Source organism: Lithobates pipiens, unplaced genomic scaffold (genome assembly GCF_037356315.1).
Source record: "Lithobates pipiens isolate NorthernLeopardFrog02 unplaced genomic scaffold, aLitPip1_a1.2 Scaffold_8, whole genome shotgun sequence".
Classification (NCBI taxonomy): domain Eukaryota; kingdom Metazoa; phylum Chordata; class Amphibia; order Anura; family Ranidae; genus Lithobates; species Lithobates pipiens.
Genome location: NW_027507903.1, coordinates 597221873 through 597240523, shown reverse-complemented (window position 1 = coordinate 597240523; position 18651 = coordinate 597221873). Strand labels below are relative to the sequence as shown.

The following is an 18651-nucleotide window of genomic DNA, read 5'->3' as shown; positions in this document are numbered from 1 at the left end:
TCTGACTTTCTGCAGCTTCTAATGCACATTGTGAGAAGTTCGCAGTGTGCAGTGAAATCAGAGTGAGTGATTTCAGTGCAGGAAAGGAACCTGTACAGCTGTGCAAGACTGAAGAGAAGGCCGGAAGTTAGCTATAAAAATAGGGAGCAGAGACACTGAAAATTGAGATGAAACATGAAGTATAAGTGAACCTTGTCGGCATGTATGGGAGACAGTGAACGTAGACCTCACACAGGTGAAAAACATACAGGTGTCATTTATTTATAGTGACTTGAGACCTTAAACAGGTGAAAACCATCCAGGTACCATTTATTTACAGTGAATGGAGACCTTAGACAGGTGAAAAGCATCCAGGCAGGTACCATTTCTAGTGAACGTTGACTTCAGACAGGTAAAAGACATCCAGGTGTCATTTATTCAGAGGACAGAAGAATAATGGTGATTCTTGGTGTCACCGGATGATCAGTTACTACAGCCCAGCAGTGACAGGTGCTCCATAAAATTGTAGATCTCCTCACAGATCTGTTGCTTGGTGGTGGCACATTCCCTCTTGGTGGGGATGATCTCAAACCAGGTCCCACCGTTGATCACGTAGGACTTCCTAGAAGACAAACATCACTTAAAGCTCAACGACGGGAAAATCTATGTTCTTAAAGTTAAATGCATACCCCGACCGCATAATAGATAGCTGACTAAAGCACTGTGTATGATGTACAATTGCTGTTTATTAAATAAAAATATTTGTTTTCACCTTTGTTTTTACCCTTTGTTGCATCTAAATGCTTTGGATGACCTGCAGCCCCTTACACTTCTTATCTATATGCACTCCATTGATGGTTGCCTGGCACTTCTCAGGGAGGGTTTTTTGAGGGTGACAACAGAGGACCATGTCTGTGCAATGAGTGTCCCCATCAGACAGTACTGGGACAGGGTTGTCCAAAGCCCAGGGCAAGGATCCAGAATTGTGCCCCCCTTCTCCACTCTTAATATGTGACAGAGCCTAAAGCTTCTCCATTCGGGACAGAAATATTTATCAACAATATCCCTGAAGAAATCTATGAAGACTTGTCTAATGGACAGATTACACAAATGAAGGTTTGGACAGACCTGGGTCTTATTAAAAAAATAAAAAATAAAGTATAAGGAAAATTTGGGCTCATTCACACGGGTTCTCTTGAACATACAGTGTGAATGAGCAGTTTGTTTAAAATACTTAATTTGTTTTAATAAAAAATTATTTGTGTTTAGTTTTATTTATTAACAATAAAAACGACAATCCAAAATCCTCAGCACCAGGCCCATGATGGAAAGAGCCCAAAAATTGCTGACACCTTTATTGAAGTCAGATAAAATCCAAATAGTCACAAACGATCACATCGATCCCAGAGGAACAGGACAAGGCGAGGCTTACATGTTTCGCACCGCAAGTGGGTGCTTAATCAGGCCCATGATGGTCTTAATCCAGCCCTGCCCATAGTCAATAGTCCATCTCTGGAGCAAGGAAGAGCAGGAGGCTATGAATCTACATAGAGTGGAACCATGGAGAATGAACGTAGCAAACCTCTAACACAGAGGTCCTCAAACTACGGCCCGCGGGCTGGATGTGGCTCACCAGGCTGATTTACCCAGCCCGTGGACTGCTCCATCCATGAGATCGCAGCACTCCCCCTCCCCTCTGCTACCTTAATCACACAAGAAGAGAAACAAGACAGGTCCAGACAAAGGACGGGACTTTTGTAGTTAAGAAGCGTGTGATTGGTTACTAGGTAGCGGGGCGGTCCCAGCAATCAATCACCTGCCTTTCACTTGAAAAGTCCCGCCCTTTGTCCGGACCTGCAATGCTTCCATCTTGTGTGTCTAAGGTAGAAGAGGGGAGGGGGAGAGCTGTGATCTCAGGGAAGGGGCAGTGTAATACCACTGGAGGGCTCTGTGATGGGGGATCAGTTATGGGGGGCTTTGTTATGGGTGGATCTATGATTGGAGGATATATGATGTGGAGGCTTATTGATGTGGGGGGGCTCTGTAATGGGGGGATCTGTTATGGGGGCTTTGTGATGGGAGGCTTTGTGACTGGGGGGGTACTGTGATGGGGGATCTGTAATTGGGGGGGGGCTTTATGATGGGGGGAGTATGTGATGGAGGGGATCTTTGATTGGAGGTGAGTGAGTCTGTGATGGGGGGGCTATTTGATGGGGGTAGTCTGTGATGGGGGTGCTATTTGATGGGGGTAGTCTGTGATGGAGTGGAGCCTGTGATGGAGTGGAGCCTGTGATGGAGTGGAGCCTGTGATGGGGGCTCTGTGTTGCTCTGTGTTGGAGATGAGTCTATGATGGGGGCTCTGTGATGGACGGAGTCTGTGATGAAGAGGAGTCTATGATGGATATAATTCTGTGATGGGGGGGGGGGGGAATCTGTGATGAGGGGACTCTGTGAAATACTAAATAAGTTTATGCTGATTAAAATTGTTCTTTATTTTAAATATTGTATTGGTTTTTCCCTGTTTTTTTTTACTACAAATAAGATGTGTACACAGGAATCCGTCCATATTTTTTTTAAATTATACTCTGGCCCCCCAACCTGAGGGGCCGTGAACTGTCCCCCTGTCTAAAAGGGTTGAGGCCCCCTGCTCTAACAGGAAGTCTGAATCTGGAAATTTGGAGGAGGCTGAAAAAGGGACTTTTCTGAGTAAAGAATACATTCTTTATTGGAATTTTTGATTTTTATAGCAGAGTTTAGTGTCACTATAAGAGGTAATATAAGAAATGGAGAACAGGTTCACTTGTACTCAGTGGCGGCCCGCCCATAGGGGGCGCCCGGGCGCCGCCCCCCCTCTCCCTAGGTGTAAAAAAAAAAAAAAGTAAAAAAAAAAAAAAAAAAAAAGTTAAAAAAAAAGTAAAAAAAAAAAACGGGCCCTTTAAGACATTTAAAAAAAAAAAAAAAAAATGTCATTTAACAATTTAACATAGTGTACTGTGGCGCCGGTCACAGTGCACTATGAGAAGCGCCACGTCCATGCAATCACAAGATTGCATTCATGGCGCTTCATTTGCGGGTTAAAAACCCGCCTTGCGGCGCACAGCAGAACGCAGACTAGCTTCCGCCCGTAAAATCACTGTGATTCTACGGGCGGGAGCATTGTCACTCTTAGACAGGCAGTCACTTCCGGCTTTCGGCTGCTTCACGAAACCCGGAAGTGACGTAGGCCGCTCCGTTCCTTAGCCCGAGCGGAGCTGCCAGACAGTGAGAGGTGAGTCACCGCATAAAGGCTTTCTAGCCTCTACTTTGTGGAGAATGTTCGTGCATTTAGCTGAATGAATGCAAAAAGCTTTCACAGCCAGAAAGGTTTCCCCAGGCCAGGCGACTTTTGCCGTGGCCAATCAGAGAATGAGCTCTGAAGGGGGAACTTCACGCCAAATTTCTGAAAAAAAATTTGACGTGGGTTCCCCCTCCGAGAGCATACCAGGCCCTTAGGTCTGGTATGGATTCCAAGGGGAACCCCCTACGCCGAAAAAACGGCGTGGGGTTCCCCCCCAGATCCACACCAGACCCTTATCCGAGCACGCTACCCGGCCGGCCAGGAAAGGGGGTGGGGACGAGCGGGCGCCCCCCCCCCCTCCTGAGCCGTACCAGGCCGCGTGCCCTCAACATGGGGGGGTGCCTTGGGGGAGGGGGGGCGTGCGGCCCCCCCACCCCAAAGCACCTTGTCCCCATGTTGATGAGGACAAGGGCCTCTTCCCGACAACCCTGGCCGTTGGTTGTCGGGGTCTGCGGGCGGGGGGCTTATCGGAATCCGGGAGCCCCCTTTAATAAGGGGGCCCCCGGATACCGGCCCCCCACCCTATGTGAATGAGTATGGGGTACAATGTACCCCATGGGTTGATGTCATCAAAGAAGAAGAAGAAGAAGAAGAAGAAGAAGAAGAACGGGCGGCGGCGGCGGCGGCGGCAGAAGACCGGGCCACCGCCTGTAAAAGAGCTATAAGAAGGCGCGGTGGCCCGGCAGAAGAACCGAAGAGGGGGACAAGACCCCCGAAGTCGGGAGAAGAGGCCGGCGGCGAGGAAGAAAGCCGGGCTCCTCCGCTAGTAAAAGAGCTACAAGAAGATAGCGGAGGAGTCCGGCGAGAAGACCCCCGAAGACGGAAGACCCCCGGAGCTGTGCAATAAAATATTTTAACCCTGTGTTGTGTTTTTTTTTTGTACTTTTTTTCACAGGTGAATGGGTAGGGGTACATTGTACCCCATACTCATTCACATAGGGTGGGGGGCCGGTATCCGGGGGCCCCCTTATTAAAGGGGGCTCCCGGATTCCGATAAGCCCCCCGCCCGCAGACCCCGACAACCAACGGCCAGGGTTGTCGGGAAGAGGCCCTTGTCCTCATCAACATGGGGACAAGGTGCTTTGGGGTGGGGGGGCCGCACGCCCCCCCTCCCCCAAGGCACCCCCCCATGTTGAGGGCACGCGGCCTGGTACGGCTCAGGAGGGGGGGGGGGGCGCCCGCTCGTCCCCACCCCCTTTCCTGGCCGGCCGGGTAGCGTGCTCGGATAAGGGTCTGGTGTGGATCTGGGGGGGAACCCCACGCCGTTTTTTCGGCGTAGGGGGTTCCCCTTGGAATCCATACCAGACCTAAGGGCCTGGTATGCTCTCGGAGGGGGAACCCACGTCAAATTTTTTTTCCGATTACATAAGGGGCGTGTTTTATGAGAAGTGGGAGGGGCCAAAATGGTGGGCGGGGTCATGATGGGCAGGGTCTGGCGCCCCCCCATCCAAAAACTTCACCAGCCGCCACTGCTTGTACTGTACCTCTTCCCCTTTAGAGTGCTAGCTCTTTGGGTTTCCCTTTCCCAGTGTCTCGTGTGTTTGTCTAGGTATATTATTATTGCTCTGACCCCTCTATGTGCTGACATAGAATAAGATAAGAATAAGATCGATCTCCAGTTTCCTCTGATCCATGGATTCTGTACTCACTCTTTCTTCATTTCCCAGATGTCATCGCGATGTCCCCAGATGAGGTATGATCGCCCCTCTTGGACTTTGATGGCATCCCTGCAGCCCATGTGGCTGTAGAACTGGCGTTGCGTGCCAGGCCCTATTTCATCTGATCCTGGGGAAGGATTTTAGAAGAGGAGTCATGTGATGTGCTCAAATATGGAACAGCAAACCTTTACAATGCACCTTTTCACCATAGGAGCCAAAGCGCAGTCTATTAAAAAAACACTAAAACAGACATGTTATCAGCTCTTATAGGTCTTGTATTGCGGGTAGCTTTTTTATGGTTTGAAGTCCTAAGGGGTACAATTGATACAATAATTACTAGGTAAGTGTACCTAATAAAATGGTTCATTTGTTTTTATATAAAAGGGAGATACATACACTTAGTATCAAAATAATATAATAATAATAATAATAGAAGTAATAGTAAATATAAATAATAATAATAGTAATAGTTACTAGATAGGGGTACCTAATAAAATAGCCACTGTTTTTTATATAAAATAGAGAAACAATATGTGTACACCTTGTATCAAAATAATATTAGAGAAAAAAAAAATTATAATAATACCAAGAAGAGGAAGAATAGAATAATAGAAGTAATAATAGAATAGTAGATGTAATAGTAAATAGAAATAATAATAGTAATAATAGTTACTAGGTAGGTGTACCTAATAAAATGGCCACTGAGTTTTTATATAAAAGAGAGATATGTATACCTGTTATAAAAATAATATTAGGGAATAAAAATGATATATTAATAATAATAAGAATAGTAGAAGTAATATAAGAATAATAGACATAATATTAAATAGAAATAATAATAGTAATAGTTACTAGATAGGTATACCTAATAAAATAGCCACTGAGATATGTAAACTTACCGAGCTTAACAACTTGGCTGATTGTCATGAAGAAGACATCATAGGCACCTTTCTTCTCAATTTTATTGACTTTGGTCTCGTATACTGGAAGACAGAAGGGGATGTCAAACATTAAATCAGTACTTATCATACCACAATCTCACATCACATAATACAGCCCCCTGTGGATCTCATAGAAGACTTAAGTCTCAATGCTGAGAAATACGGCCCCAAATTTATTCTGCTGCAGGACAATAACCCCAAACTTACAGCCAATGTCATTAAGAACTATCTTTAGTGTAAAGATGAACAAGGAGTCCTGGAAGACATGGTTTGGCCCCCCCAGAGAGCCCTGATCTCAACATCATGAAGTCTGTCTGGGATTGAATGAAGAGGCAGAAGTATTTGAGGCAGCCTACACCCACAGAAGATCTGTGGTTAGTTCTCCAAGATGTTAGGAAACAATCTACTTGCCGGGTTCCTTCAAAAACTATGTGCAAGTATACCTAGAAAAATGTATGCTGTTTTGAAGACGAAGGGTCTCACCAAATGTTGATTTGATTTGGATTTCTCTTCTGTTTATTTACCTTCCATTTTGTTCATTGATGAAAAATAAACTATTAACACGTCTATTTCTGAAAGTATTCTTCATTTACAGCATTTTTTCACACCGGCTGAAATGTTTTTACACAGTACTGTGTGTGTATAAGCAGGGTCGGGACAAGGGGTGGGCAGGAGGAGAGGCTGCCCCTGGCGCAGCGGTTTATTGCAGGGGTAGGGGGCACCCTGACCCTAACCCTAAGGGAAAGGTGGGCGCAGTTTGGCATCTTTGCCCTGGGCGCTGGATGACCTTGTCCCGGCACTGTATATATATATATTTTCACATATTCACATATACAGGTGCATCTCAAAAAAAAACAAAAAAAATTGAATATCATCAAAAAGTAAATTTATTTCAGTAATTCAATTTAAAATGTGAAACTCATATATTACATAGATTTATTACACACAGAGTGATACATTTCAAGCATTTCTTTATTTTAATTTTGATAGGCATACAGCTAGTAAAAACCCCAAATTCAGTATCTCAGAAAATTAGATTATTACATAAGACCAATAAAAAAAAAAATGAATACAGAAATGTTGGCTTCGTGAAAAGTATGTCCATGTCCAGTATAGTATGCACTCAATATACTAGTGTTATGGAAGCCCAGTTTGTTTTGATAGCGTCCTTCAGCTCATCTGCATTGTTGGGATTGGTGTGTCTCGTCTTCCTCTAGACCAGTGGTTTCCAAACTGCGGCCCGGGGGCCAGATGCAGCCCTTTGCTTGACTTTATCTGGCCCTTGGGGCACTTTTTCACCAACTGACACCAATGATGGGGTGCTATTCCCCCTACTGACACCATAAATGTGGCACTATTCTTCCATTGATGCTAACAATGGGGAACTATTACTCCCAATAAAACAAATGATGAAGCACTGATGTTCGGGGAATTTTCTGCTCCCACAGTCTGGCCTCCCTAAAATCTGAAGGAAAGTAAACTGGACCTTCGCTTAAAAAGTTTGGAGATTCCCTGCTCTAGACAATACCCCACAGATTCTCTATGGGGTGTAGGTCAGGCGAGTTTGTTGGCCAATAAAGCACAGTTATACCATGATCATTATTATTTTATAATCACTTTTTCTTTATTAAGACAAATTTCAACATACAATATATAAATACACATTGCACAATATAGCTATATAAATCTTTTCATTAACATACACCTCACTAACCCCCCCACCTCGAGAAAGCACACCGGATCCTTGATCATGTCCTCTTCAAAAGAGAGAAGAAAAAAAAAGAGAAAAAAAGAAAAAAGAAAAAGCCCACCTACTTGCCTACCCATAACCAAAACTCAATTTGTGCAAAACATTATTCAAAGTATAATTAAGAAGAGGGCTTTACAGCGCCTTATTACATGTGTTAAACAACCAGCAATACAAAAAAATAAAATTAATAAGTAATAAAAAATAATATATATAAGTATAAATAAAAATAAATAAAAAAAAGTGTATAATTTTGAATTACTATTTTCATGTCCTATTATGTTTAGTGTTTTATTTCAATATAATCTCACTCTACTATTTAATTTTATACCTCTCCACCTTTCATTTCAATCTACCCTTCCTTATGTGATTCCATTACGTGTTGACCATCCCGTGCCTAATTTACTATTATAACTTATCCTCTTCCTTTAATTACATCAATCATCTCTCTACTATGCCTCACAGAGGAGGAAAAAAGAAATAACACAAAATACAACACACAAAAAAAAAAAAACCCACCTCCTCCCAATTTCTCCCTACCAAATGCATCCCATAGACTATCCGATCCATAACGCAGCATTGCTCCCAAAAGGATTTAATCCACCCCTATTTCTGAGGAGTAATACAGCCATCCTGCCCATGTATCTTTAAATTTATTCTGTTGATTTTTAACCATATGTATCCATCTCTCTGCTTCCATTATTTTTCCTAAATCCCTTTTCCAATCCATTATAGTGGGACATCTGGACTGTTTACAAAATCTAGGTATGAATATTTTGGCTGCATTTAACAAGCAGGGAGAAACACTTCTCTTATAAAACCTAGCAGATGATGGCATCCAATGAAAAAGAAAATGTAATGGAGAGAATTCGATAGGTCGAAGTATCATTTTCTTAATCCAAGGGGCTATCTCCTCCCAGAAAACTTTAATCTTTGGGCAATGCCACCATAAATGAAGAAATTACCCCTTTGGTTACATCCCCTCCAGCAGTTAACATCCGCCGATGGATATATCTGAGCCAATCGAACTGGTGTACGATACCATCTTGTCAGGAACTTATAAGACATCTCCTGTATATGGGAATTTATTGAAGTATGGTGTGTCACTCCCATCAGACTTTTAATCTGCTCTGATGTAAAATTATAGCCCAGTTCTTTTTCCCATTCTCGAAAGGAAATAGGGAATTTTCATATTTTGGGCGCTCAGACCCAGCCTATACATTCGAGACAACATATGACCCGGCTCTGATAAGTTACACACCAAAAGTAGCAAGCGGGTTCGCTGGCCTAATCTGGTGCTTCCACTTATTGAACAAGTTTGTCAGTTGATGGTATTTCCATACAGCCATTGGTATTTCCCCAAGTATTCGAACCAAATCCACCAATGTAAGCAATTTACCCTGTGGGTCAATGCCAGCGCAATTACCCTTCCCGTCCTTTCCTGAGCAATCTAAAATCCCTTTCTCTTCCCCTGGGGAAAACCAGGGAAATCCTTCCAGTGGTGTTAAAGGGGACATTGGGGGTGGCAAACTTCCCCCCGTACTGTTCATTCTATCACAAATGGATAGTGTTGTCTTCGTCAGTGGTGATGCATATTCCGAAAACCCCTATAAGAAACTGGAATCCAGGGGGCCCTGGCCAAGTTCCTACCTGCTAATATTTTCTCCAAGGGCACCCAGATTTTACTAGCAGAGACATGGCACCAGTTCATTATATGAACCAAGGCCATGGCTCTGTAATAAAATGCTATATCTGGGAGTCCTACCCCACCCTTCCATTTTGGTCTCCTCAAAATCTCGTGTGCCAACCTGGGATGTTTATCTCCCCACACAAAGATCATAAAAGCCCTTCGTATTTGTTTAAAGAATGTTTGTGGGAGTGTTATGGGTATGGTATGTAAAATGTAAATAAGCCTGGGAATCACATGTAAAGGCTGGCCTCCGGCCAGCCTGTATTTGTGGGAGGAGTCAGAGAGTCTATTTAACCCTCCTCTGTCAGGGCAGTGTTGGCGTTTTCTGGGTTCCCACCCACCCGTTTCCCCCAGCTTTTTCATACATACTCATAGTATTTTCTTATTCTTACGTTCAGGGTATGCCCTCTTTTCAGGCATATTGACCAGTTAGGCCATGGCACACCTCAGGCCTTGGTTCTTATGCCGCGTACACACGGTCAAACTGTATGACGTACTTAGTCTGGCGGAAAAGTACGCCAGACTGTCCGTCGGAATTTCCGAACGGGCTACTTGCCCACACACGGCACTTTTTGAGCAGACTAATACGGCGTACTAAGTCCGCCGTACTATCCGCCCTGCTTTTGAAATGAACGGACTCGCCCACACACGCGGAGGAAAGTCCGCTCATTTTGAGCGCGTCTCCAGGTAGGCAGGGCCCGCGAAGGAGACGTCGCTGGCCCCGCCGCCTGGTATGGACTTAAAGGGGAACCCCAACGCCGAAAAAAATCGGAGTGGGGGTCCCCCCCAAGTCCACAACAGACCCTTGTCCGAGCACGCTACAAGGCCGGCCAGGAAAGGGGGGCGAGCGAGCGCCCCCCCCTCCTGAGCCGTACCAGGCCGCGTGCCCTCAACATGGGGGGTGCCTTGGGGAAGGGGGGGCCGTGCGGCCCCCCCCACCCTAAAGCACCTTGTCCCCATGTTGATGAGGACAAGGGCCTCTTCCAGACAACCCTGGCCGTTGGTTGTCGGGGTCTGCGGGCGGGGGGCTTATCGGAATCCGGGAGCCCCCTTTAATAAGGGGGCCCCCGGATACCGGCCCCCCACCCTATGTGAATGAGTATGGGGTACAATGTACCCCTACCCATTCACCTGTAAAATAAAAGTACAAAAAAAAACACAACACACGAGATAAAATACTTTATTGCACAGCTCCGGGGGTCTTCCGTCTTCGGGGGTCTTCTCGCCGGACTCCTCCGCTATCTTCTTGTAGCTCTTTTGCTAGCGGAGGAGTCCGGCTTTCTTCCTCGCCGCCGGCCTCTTCTCCCGACTTCGGGGGTCTTGTCCCCCTCTTCGGTTCTTCTGCCGGGCCACCGCGCCTTCTTATAGCTCTTTTTGGGCGCTCGCTCGCCCCCCTTTCCTGGCCGGCCGGGTAGCGTGCTCGGACAAGGGTCTGCTGTGGACTTTGGGGGGACCCCCACGCCGATTTTTTTCGCCGTTGGGGTTCCCCTTTAAGTCCATACCAGGCGGCGGGGCCAGCGACGTCTCCTTCGCGGGCCCCGCCTACCTGGATACCCGCTAGAAATGAGCGGACTTTTCTCCGGGCGGGAAAAGTCCGCTCATTTCAAAAGTACGGCGGACTTGCATACACACGGCCGGATTGTCCGCCGAAATGCGAGTACAACGGACAGAATTTCGAAAAAAACAAAATTCTTAGTACGCCGGACTGCACGCTGAAAAAGTCCGCTGAAGCCCACACACGAGCGGACTGTCCGCTGAAATGTGTTTCGGCGGACTAAGTAGGCCATACAGTCCGCCTGTGTGTACGCGGCATTAGGAATATCACATTTCCCACTTGAAGACTCTGACTACAAACTCATTTTAAGCACGTTTACCCTGCCAAACCATGTCAGAGTTTGACTTCTCCACTTTTGCAAGTCTTTTATTATGGATACCATCAAGGGTCCATAGTTTAGATCATATAGGTGCTCTATATCTGAAGAGATATAGATCCCTAAATAGAATATAGAATCAAGGCGCCAAACAAAAGGAAAAAATTATTGCAAGGTGGTCTTCATCCTCAAAGGCACATGGCTCGGCATCAACACTGATTTCTCAATATTTATTTAAAAATTAGATATAAGGCCAAACCTGTCTATTTCCAGAAATCAAACCTCCAGAAGTAATTTTTTTCAGCCATATTCTTCAATTTCCCGAACAGGTACATTGCAGAGTTATGTGTGGCACTGGAGTGGCCATGACGAGGTCCTGGACTGAGGCTAGTGTGCGTGGACTGAGCGCTGACCATTTCTTGGTGTCAAAATAAAATACCCAGAACTCCTCCACAGTGCCCTCGATATCGAAACATCCCTCATTAGATGAACATGGCGGTCCGGTACCCCACGGTGCTGTGCCCCTTCCTGTTGCACGGCCGGCTCTCCTGACTGCTCAGGGACCGGAATTCATACCACTTCCTACCATCCAGAGTGTACATCCATAGTGGGGTGTTCTCTATGTTTGCTGCAAAGTCCATCATTCCACCAAACACATACAGGACATCCTGATAAGCTACCATGGAATGTCCTTTTAGCTTCTCTGGGGCCTGCCGATCGCCTGGTAGCTGCTCCCACTGGTTCAAGACTTTATTATACCCCCAGAAGTCACCGAGGACATAGCCCTGCTGCCTGCCATGGATGTACAGGAAGCCGTTGTGAACGGCGGCGTGTTTGAAGCGGTCACAAGGCACCGTCTCCCGCTGGGATAGAGGCTCCCATGCACAGCCCACTCTCTCATTGTCATACTGGCCCTCTTCTCCAACATGGTTCGAGGGGGTCAGGACCCACAGCAGGGGGTCTGTCTGCCACACAACAGTGCCAAAATTTCGTACAGCCGGTCCCAGGGAACAGCACCCAGAGTTCAGCCACAGCCCCCCCTCTTCTCTGGGAACAGCCGCACCCTGATATCCCTGCTACACACAGCGGACGGAGAGCCGACACAGCGGAGATAGGACACACACTGCATAGCGCCACCTAGCGACCATACCATGATCATTATTCCAGGTTTTGGTACTTTTAACAGTGTGGGCCGGTGCCAAGTCCTGCTGAAAAATGAAATCGGCATCTCCGTAAAGTTAGTAAGCAGTGGGAAGCATGAAGTGCTCTATAATTTCCCGGTAGAGGGCTGTGCCAATTTTGGACTTGATAAAACACAGTGGACCAACACCAGCAGATGACAAGGTTCCCCAAATCATCACTGACTGTGGAAAATGCTGCATTTCATTTGGAAATCAAGGTCCCAGAATCTGGAGGAAGAGTGGAGAGGCACAGAATCCAAGTTGTATGAGGTCCAGTGTGAAGTTTCCACAGTCCTTGAGGATTTGGGGAGCCATGTCATCTGCTGCTGTTGGTCCACTGTGTTTTATCAAATCCAAAGTCAGAGCAGCCCTCTACCAGGAAATTCTTGAGCACTTCAAGCTTCCCTCTGCTACCAGCTTTATGGAGTTGCTGATTTCATTTTCCAGCAGGACTTGGCACCTGCCCACACTGCCAAAAGTACTAATACCTGGTTTAATGATCAAAGTGCTTGATTGGAAGGCAAACTCGCCTGACCTAAACCACATAGAGAATCTGTGGGGTATTGTCAAGAGGAAGATGAGAGACACCAGACCCAACAATGCAGATGTGCTGAAGGCCACTATCAAAGCAACCTGGGCTTCCATAACACCTCAGCAGTGCCACAGGCTGATCACCTCCATGCCACGCCACATTGATGCAAGAATTCATGCAAAAGAAGCCCCAAGCAAGTATTGTGTACATGGACATACTTTTCAGTAAGCCAACAATTCTGTATTCAAAATCCTTTTTTTTTATTGGTCTCATGTAATATTCTAATTTTCTGAGATATTGAATCATGGGTTTTCACTAGCTGTAAGCCAAAATCATCAAAACTAAAAGAAGGAAATGCTTCAAATATATCACTCTGTGTGTAATGAATTTCTATAAAATATATGAGTTTCACTTTTTGAATTGAATTACTGAAATAAATAAACTTTTAGATGATATTCAAATTTTTTGGGGTGCACCTGTACTATAAACTAGATCTCAATTGAAAAAGAATGTACATTTAATTTAAATCCCTCAGTAAGGTGATGCAATACTAATGGCAGAATAGAACATTTTATTTATTGCTATATAAAGCAATATATAAAATTTGATGGGACCATGCAGTAACTGCTAAATCTCTAGATTTCATGCAAACCAACCAACCAACACTTATTGGGATTTTTTTTTTTTTTTTTTACAAAAGACATGTAGCAAATAATACATTTCTGCGAGGGCATTTTATTTTTTACATTTTTTATTGGATATGTTTTATAGCAAAAAGTAAAAAAAAAAAAAAAAAATGTGTGGTCTTTTTTCGTTAATTATTAATAAAAAATGTAATGTGGGTACAGTATTGCATGACCGCACAACTACCAGTTAAAGTAAGGCAGTGCTGAATAGCAAAAAATGGCCTGGTCATGAAGAGAGATAAAATATTCCGGTGGTCAATTGGTTAATGACGTCAGGACCTAGGACCACTGAAGCATGGTCGAGAAGACACATGGGGGGGACCAGTCCAGCAGCTTGAAGGAGCAGAGGATGGGGTGAGCAGATGTTCTTTTCTATGTGCATTAGACCTAAATGAATAATTAACCCTTGCAGGAGATGGCCTTTAATCTTGTGGTAATAAAAATAATTTAATGAAACTCCATTTCACACAACAATCCACATGTACCTGTCTGTAAAGTATCTTGTAACACAAGACTTGATGCTCTTACCAAAATCCACACTGGAAAGGCATGCAGCGTCTACCCGAGAGGCGGAGTCCAGCTTCCCTTTATAGGCATTCTTCAGATTGCATTGTTCTGGAAGAGAGACAATTTTGTTGGACCTCAGTACATGGACTTTTTTACATGGTTATAGAATTATCTGACCTTTAAACAAGATCCCTACGGTTGTTTTTTTGGCTGTCCCTGTTGCCCCTCTCTTTCTGTACCAAGAAATAAGCAGGCTGACACAGCTGACCTCTCCTGAAAATGCTAGTCACCTGGCTGCCACATTGCACTCCTAGCTTTCAATACCTTCTGAATAACCTACCTGGAAGAAGAATGTAAATTAGGGGTTCTGCCAGGCAGTTAGACATTCAGCAATGGTAGCCTCCATAATTCTGCTGGTACAGGTTTGCTGTAACCTCACCTTGCTCGCCACCATTGCATAACACTGAGACTTTCAGCACAGAAAGTTCATTAGGACTGAGGGTTTTTTCATAACCGATTGAGGCATAGTTAACTAAGATCTGATGAGGAGCAAAGAAGTGGCTACAGACAGGTCAAATTTTTATTAGTATTAGGGCTCATTCACATGTGCAGCCATACAGCTTCACTGAAAGGCAATCCATGGTGGATAGCATGGCGTTTGACTGGCAGTGAGAAGGTGATAAGCCTGCTTTAACCCTATGTAGCACTAACCCCAGAAGGAGCGGCTGATTTGCTGGGCTTACAGTTACCTTCTTGACCTCGTGTACGTCTAGGGGTTTCCCGAGGTAGATGGCCCAAAGAATTGTAGAAACTGACACTGGATCCGCTTTTGGGATTTTTATTTGCAAAAAGGGTAGACAAAACGCAGACTCTCAATGAGGGTTAGAGGGTTTAGGTAGAGAAGTCCAGGTACTCTTGGAACTACTCAAAATAGGAAGTCACTCACTATAGAAATCCAGAGAATAGCCACTCACAACTAGATTCTCACACCTACCGGATAGACCTCCTATCACTAGGCCTAGCAGCCGATAGAGTGTTCAGATAAAGCAAAGCCTCTGCCACAGACTTGCATATGGAACGGTTTAATAAAGTCTCTGCCACAGACTTGTTGTAGAACACTTGTAGTAAAGTCTCTACCACAGACTTGTTGTAGTAACTAAAGGATGTAGACCAATTTATGGTACCAGTATCTCGCAGCCTGCCCAGTGATACCGTATGAGTGTAGATTCACTTGGGGTCTTTCAATTAAGCCTCCAGGCTCTTTCTGAGAAACCAGCCTTCAGCGTGGCCTTCTCCCGAAGAGTCCTCCCCTGGTTGCTTCTCCAGTTGCTGGGCCTCTCCACAGATGAGACGACACCGGACCACTACCGAATCCACCCTCCAGTTACTTTGCCTCGGGCTAGCCAGCCCCGAGACTCAGAATTTAATGGATCCACACCCCAGGCCATGAGGGCCCTGGGGGCTGGTCAGGAGGACCAGGACCAAACAGACAGAAAGATCTTCTGGACCGGAACCCAGAAGCATATGATGTCAGTACCTTAAGTACCCTCTCCCAGAATGCACAGCAGGATGACATGCCCACTGGGCTGGTTCCGAGAAAAGTGACACTCAATGCGCCCAGCTGAACTGTGTTCTCACACTTGCCAGTGATGACAGCGCCAACTGTGGCCAAGCAGAACACAGTGCAATCCAGCTAAACTGGTACTGAAACCATAATTTGGTATAATTAAACCCAAAACCAACCTGCGGTTCTAGGAACTTTAAATAGAGAAAAACACATAGCACGTGCTCTTCAGAAGCATGCGTGACACCTATAAATGCTAAAGCACCATGCCGCACCTGTGAGCATTGCATGTGGATGCAGGGCGGTAACTCACATTCACATGGGCTGTGTTCACCAGTGGTGGCCCTTACTTTGTTTAGATGGGTGGCTGGGGGCGATAAAACCGCAGCTCATCTGCCCATGACCACCCACCTAACGAGCCCTGAAAGCCCTTAGAAACTCATAATATACAGTGTTTACATTTAGAAATGACTCTGTGCACCAATACTCTTAGACCAGTGGTTTCTTAACTCCAGTTCTCAGGACCCACCAACAGGCCAGATTTTAAATATTACCTTGGGGAGATGCAGACTAGAATACTGCAATCACTGAGCAGCAAATTATATCACCTGTGATGCATTTCAGTTATCTTGCAAATCTGGCCTGTTAGTGGGTCCTAAGGATAGGAGTTGAGAACCACTGTCTTAAAGGGTGGCCCATGGGATGCAGTGCTTCTTATTGCAACACAGAGACTAATAATAGTAGACATTTAAAGAGTCAACCCACTTAAAGTGTCAATCCTCCCAAAAGCGATATTATAGCCCTCTTAGGTAAGTTTGCTAGGATGATTGGTAAATTTAGTTATTTTTGGCTCCTCTGTAATCATTGGAGCAGCTATGATTCCTTTGGGCTGTTCTAGATTTCACAGGCTGCAGGTCTGATTGCTCCCCCTACATTCTGGAGGCTTCCAAAACACAGAGGGCTGAAAGAAGCAAATGGGCATCTTGAATATTTAGTGTGCTTCAGCCAATCCCTGGGGAGGTGTGCCCAGTAGGTGGCTGGTGAAGGATATAAATACTCTGAGGTCTGGAGAAGTTCCACAGCCTCAGGGCTCTGCCCCTCTGGCAGACTGCTGGAGTTTGCTGATGTTCATTGAGGTCCCAGCTGTGGCAGAGCTGGGGGGCCTATCTGTAATCATCTTTGGAGCTAACTAAGCAGTCTCACCTAAGGAACTGGTCTGGAGGACCCACTGAAGAGTGCCAGATGGAAGCTGTAAAGCGAGTAGTTGTCCTGAAGCAAAGAGATGTCTGAAGGAAACTGAGGAGTTCAGTATAATAGAGAGACATTGTGAGTACTGACCTGAGCTCAAGATCCGAGTGTGGGATATTTCAAACGATAAGTGCCAGCAGTAGCACTTTCTGAGATGGGTCTTACAGGGTATCATTCCTTTTAGCAAGGGGCCTCCAAACTTTTTATATAAAGGGCCAGTTTACTGCCATTCAGGCTTTAGGGGGGCCAGACTATAGCCAGTGAAAGTAGAAAATGACCAACACAAGTAGGAGTAAACAATGACCCATCTTAGTTTTAATGGAAGAATAGTGCGCCATTGTTGGTATCAGTGGGTGGAATAGTGCCCCATTGTTGGTATCAGTGGGAGGAATAGTGCCCCATTGTTAGTACTGGTGCGAGAAATAGTGCCTCTTCATTGGTGTCAGTGGATAGAATGGAGCTCCAAGGGCTGGATAAAAGCATGCAAAGGGCCACATCCAGACTGTGGGCTACAGTTTGGGGGCCACTGCCTTTAACCCCTGACAGAAAGAATGTTCAGAAAAGCCTAACCAAGTTAAGAGTGTCCTCCTGTTAAAAGTTAGCATTTTTGGAGTATCCCATACCACCCTGTTACAAGTTCTACAAACACTAAACCTTAAAAAGACATCCCTTAGATCAGCGGTCACTAAATGGAAGACTGACTGACAGTCCAGTGAGGCCCGGAACGGAAAAGACAGAAAAGAAAAAGTAGTGCATGGGTTAATATGAAGAGATAAGAGGGGAGGGGGCAGTGAGTAAAGTCCAAGGGGGAGTGGTAATATATAAGGAGGAGGCAGGGCTGGGCTGGGAAACAGAAAGTTGTGGAGATAGAAATGAGGAGGCAGTTTTTCCCACCCACCCTCCCTATATGTTGTCTGTGTTTGTTGGTTTATGTGTTTTCTTTCTTTTAGGAGCATGGCGGATGGTCGTCATGGCAGCTGTGGATTGGCGGTGTTTTGTTGGTCTTTGACGGTGGCAGTAAACATATGTGATGGAAAGGGGTGGGGGGCTCATCGGTAGTATGTGCCCCTCCGGTGTATTCCAGCGAAAGGTTAGCTGGAATACTGTAATGGTTGCACTGCGGGAAGGGGGTTGTCTCCGAGCTGATTATCCGCTGGAGGCCTATCGTGTGGAAAAAGGTCCCGCAGTGTATTGGTGGAATATGTGTTGGAGTTCCGGGGTGCTGTCAAAGACCAACAGACTGGAGTTGAACAAGTTGTTACGGAGGTGATATTTTGGTATATATTTGATATTGGAGTTATTTATATGGTGTGAATAATAAATAGGCTGCTATGGCCATTTATACTCCAAAATTAAGGTGTGGTCTCATCATTTTAGAAGGGTAAGAAATGGGGATGGTGGAGTACAAGTGGTATAGCAGTAAGAGGCAAGTTGGGTACCTCTGAACTACACTGGTCATGTCCTGACCGCTGCTGTGCCACTGCCACTGTCATCCTCACAGTGGGCAGGGTGGGAGGAGCTGCAGATCAGGACTGAGGGGCAGGAGCCGCCCAAGTTATTATGTTAACAAGTAGGTGATTACCCTCTGTGAGGATGACATTGATGGCCGGGAAGGAGGCCCGGGAGAGGACACCCCAGGATGACTAGTGCCTCTGCCATGCCAAAGGTACCATAGGACTGTGCAGGGGAGGCTTATATTAAAGGGGGCTC

At 45.6% G+C, this 18651-nt stretch overlaps 1 protein-coding gene across 1 annotated transcript in view; it reads right to left on the bottom strand.

Moving 5' to 3' along the window:
• Positions 1–236: 236 nt before the first annotated feature.
• Positions 237–18651, bottom strand: part of LOC143961258 (complement C3-like) — a 189214-nt gene continuing 170799 nt past the window's right edge. The window contains exons 38-41 of the mRNA XM_077470491.1: positions 14151–14237; positions 5874–5957; positions 4966–5101; positions 237–601 (exon numbers count right to left, since the gene is read on the bottom strand). Of these exons, the coding sequence (XP_077326617.1) occupies positions 463–601; positions 4966–5101; positions 5874–5957; positions 14151–14237 (446 nt within the window). The 3' untranslated portion in view covers positions 237–462. The remainder of the gene's footprint in view (positions 602–4965; positions 5102–5873; positions 5958–14150; positions 14238–18651) is intronic.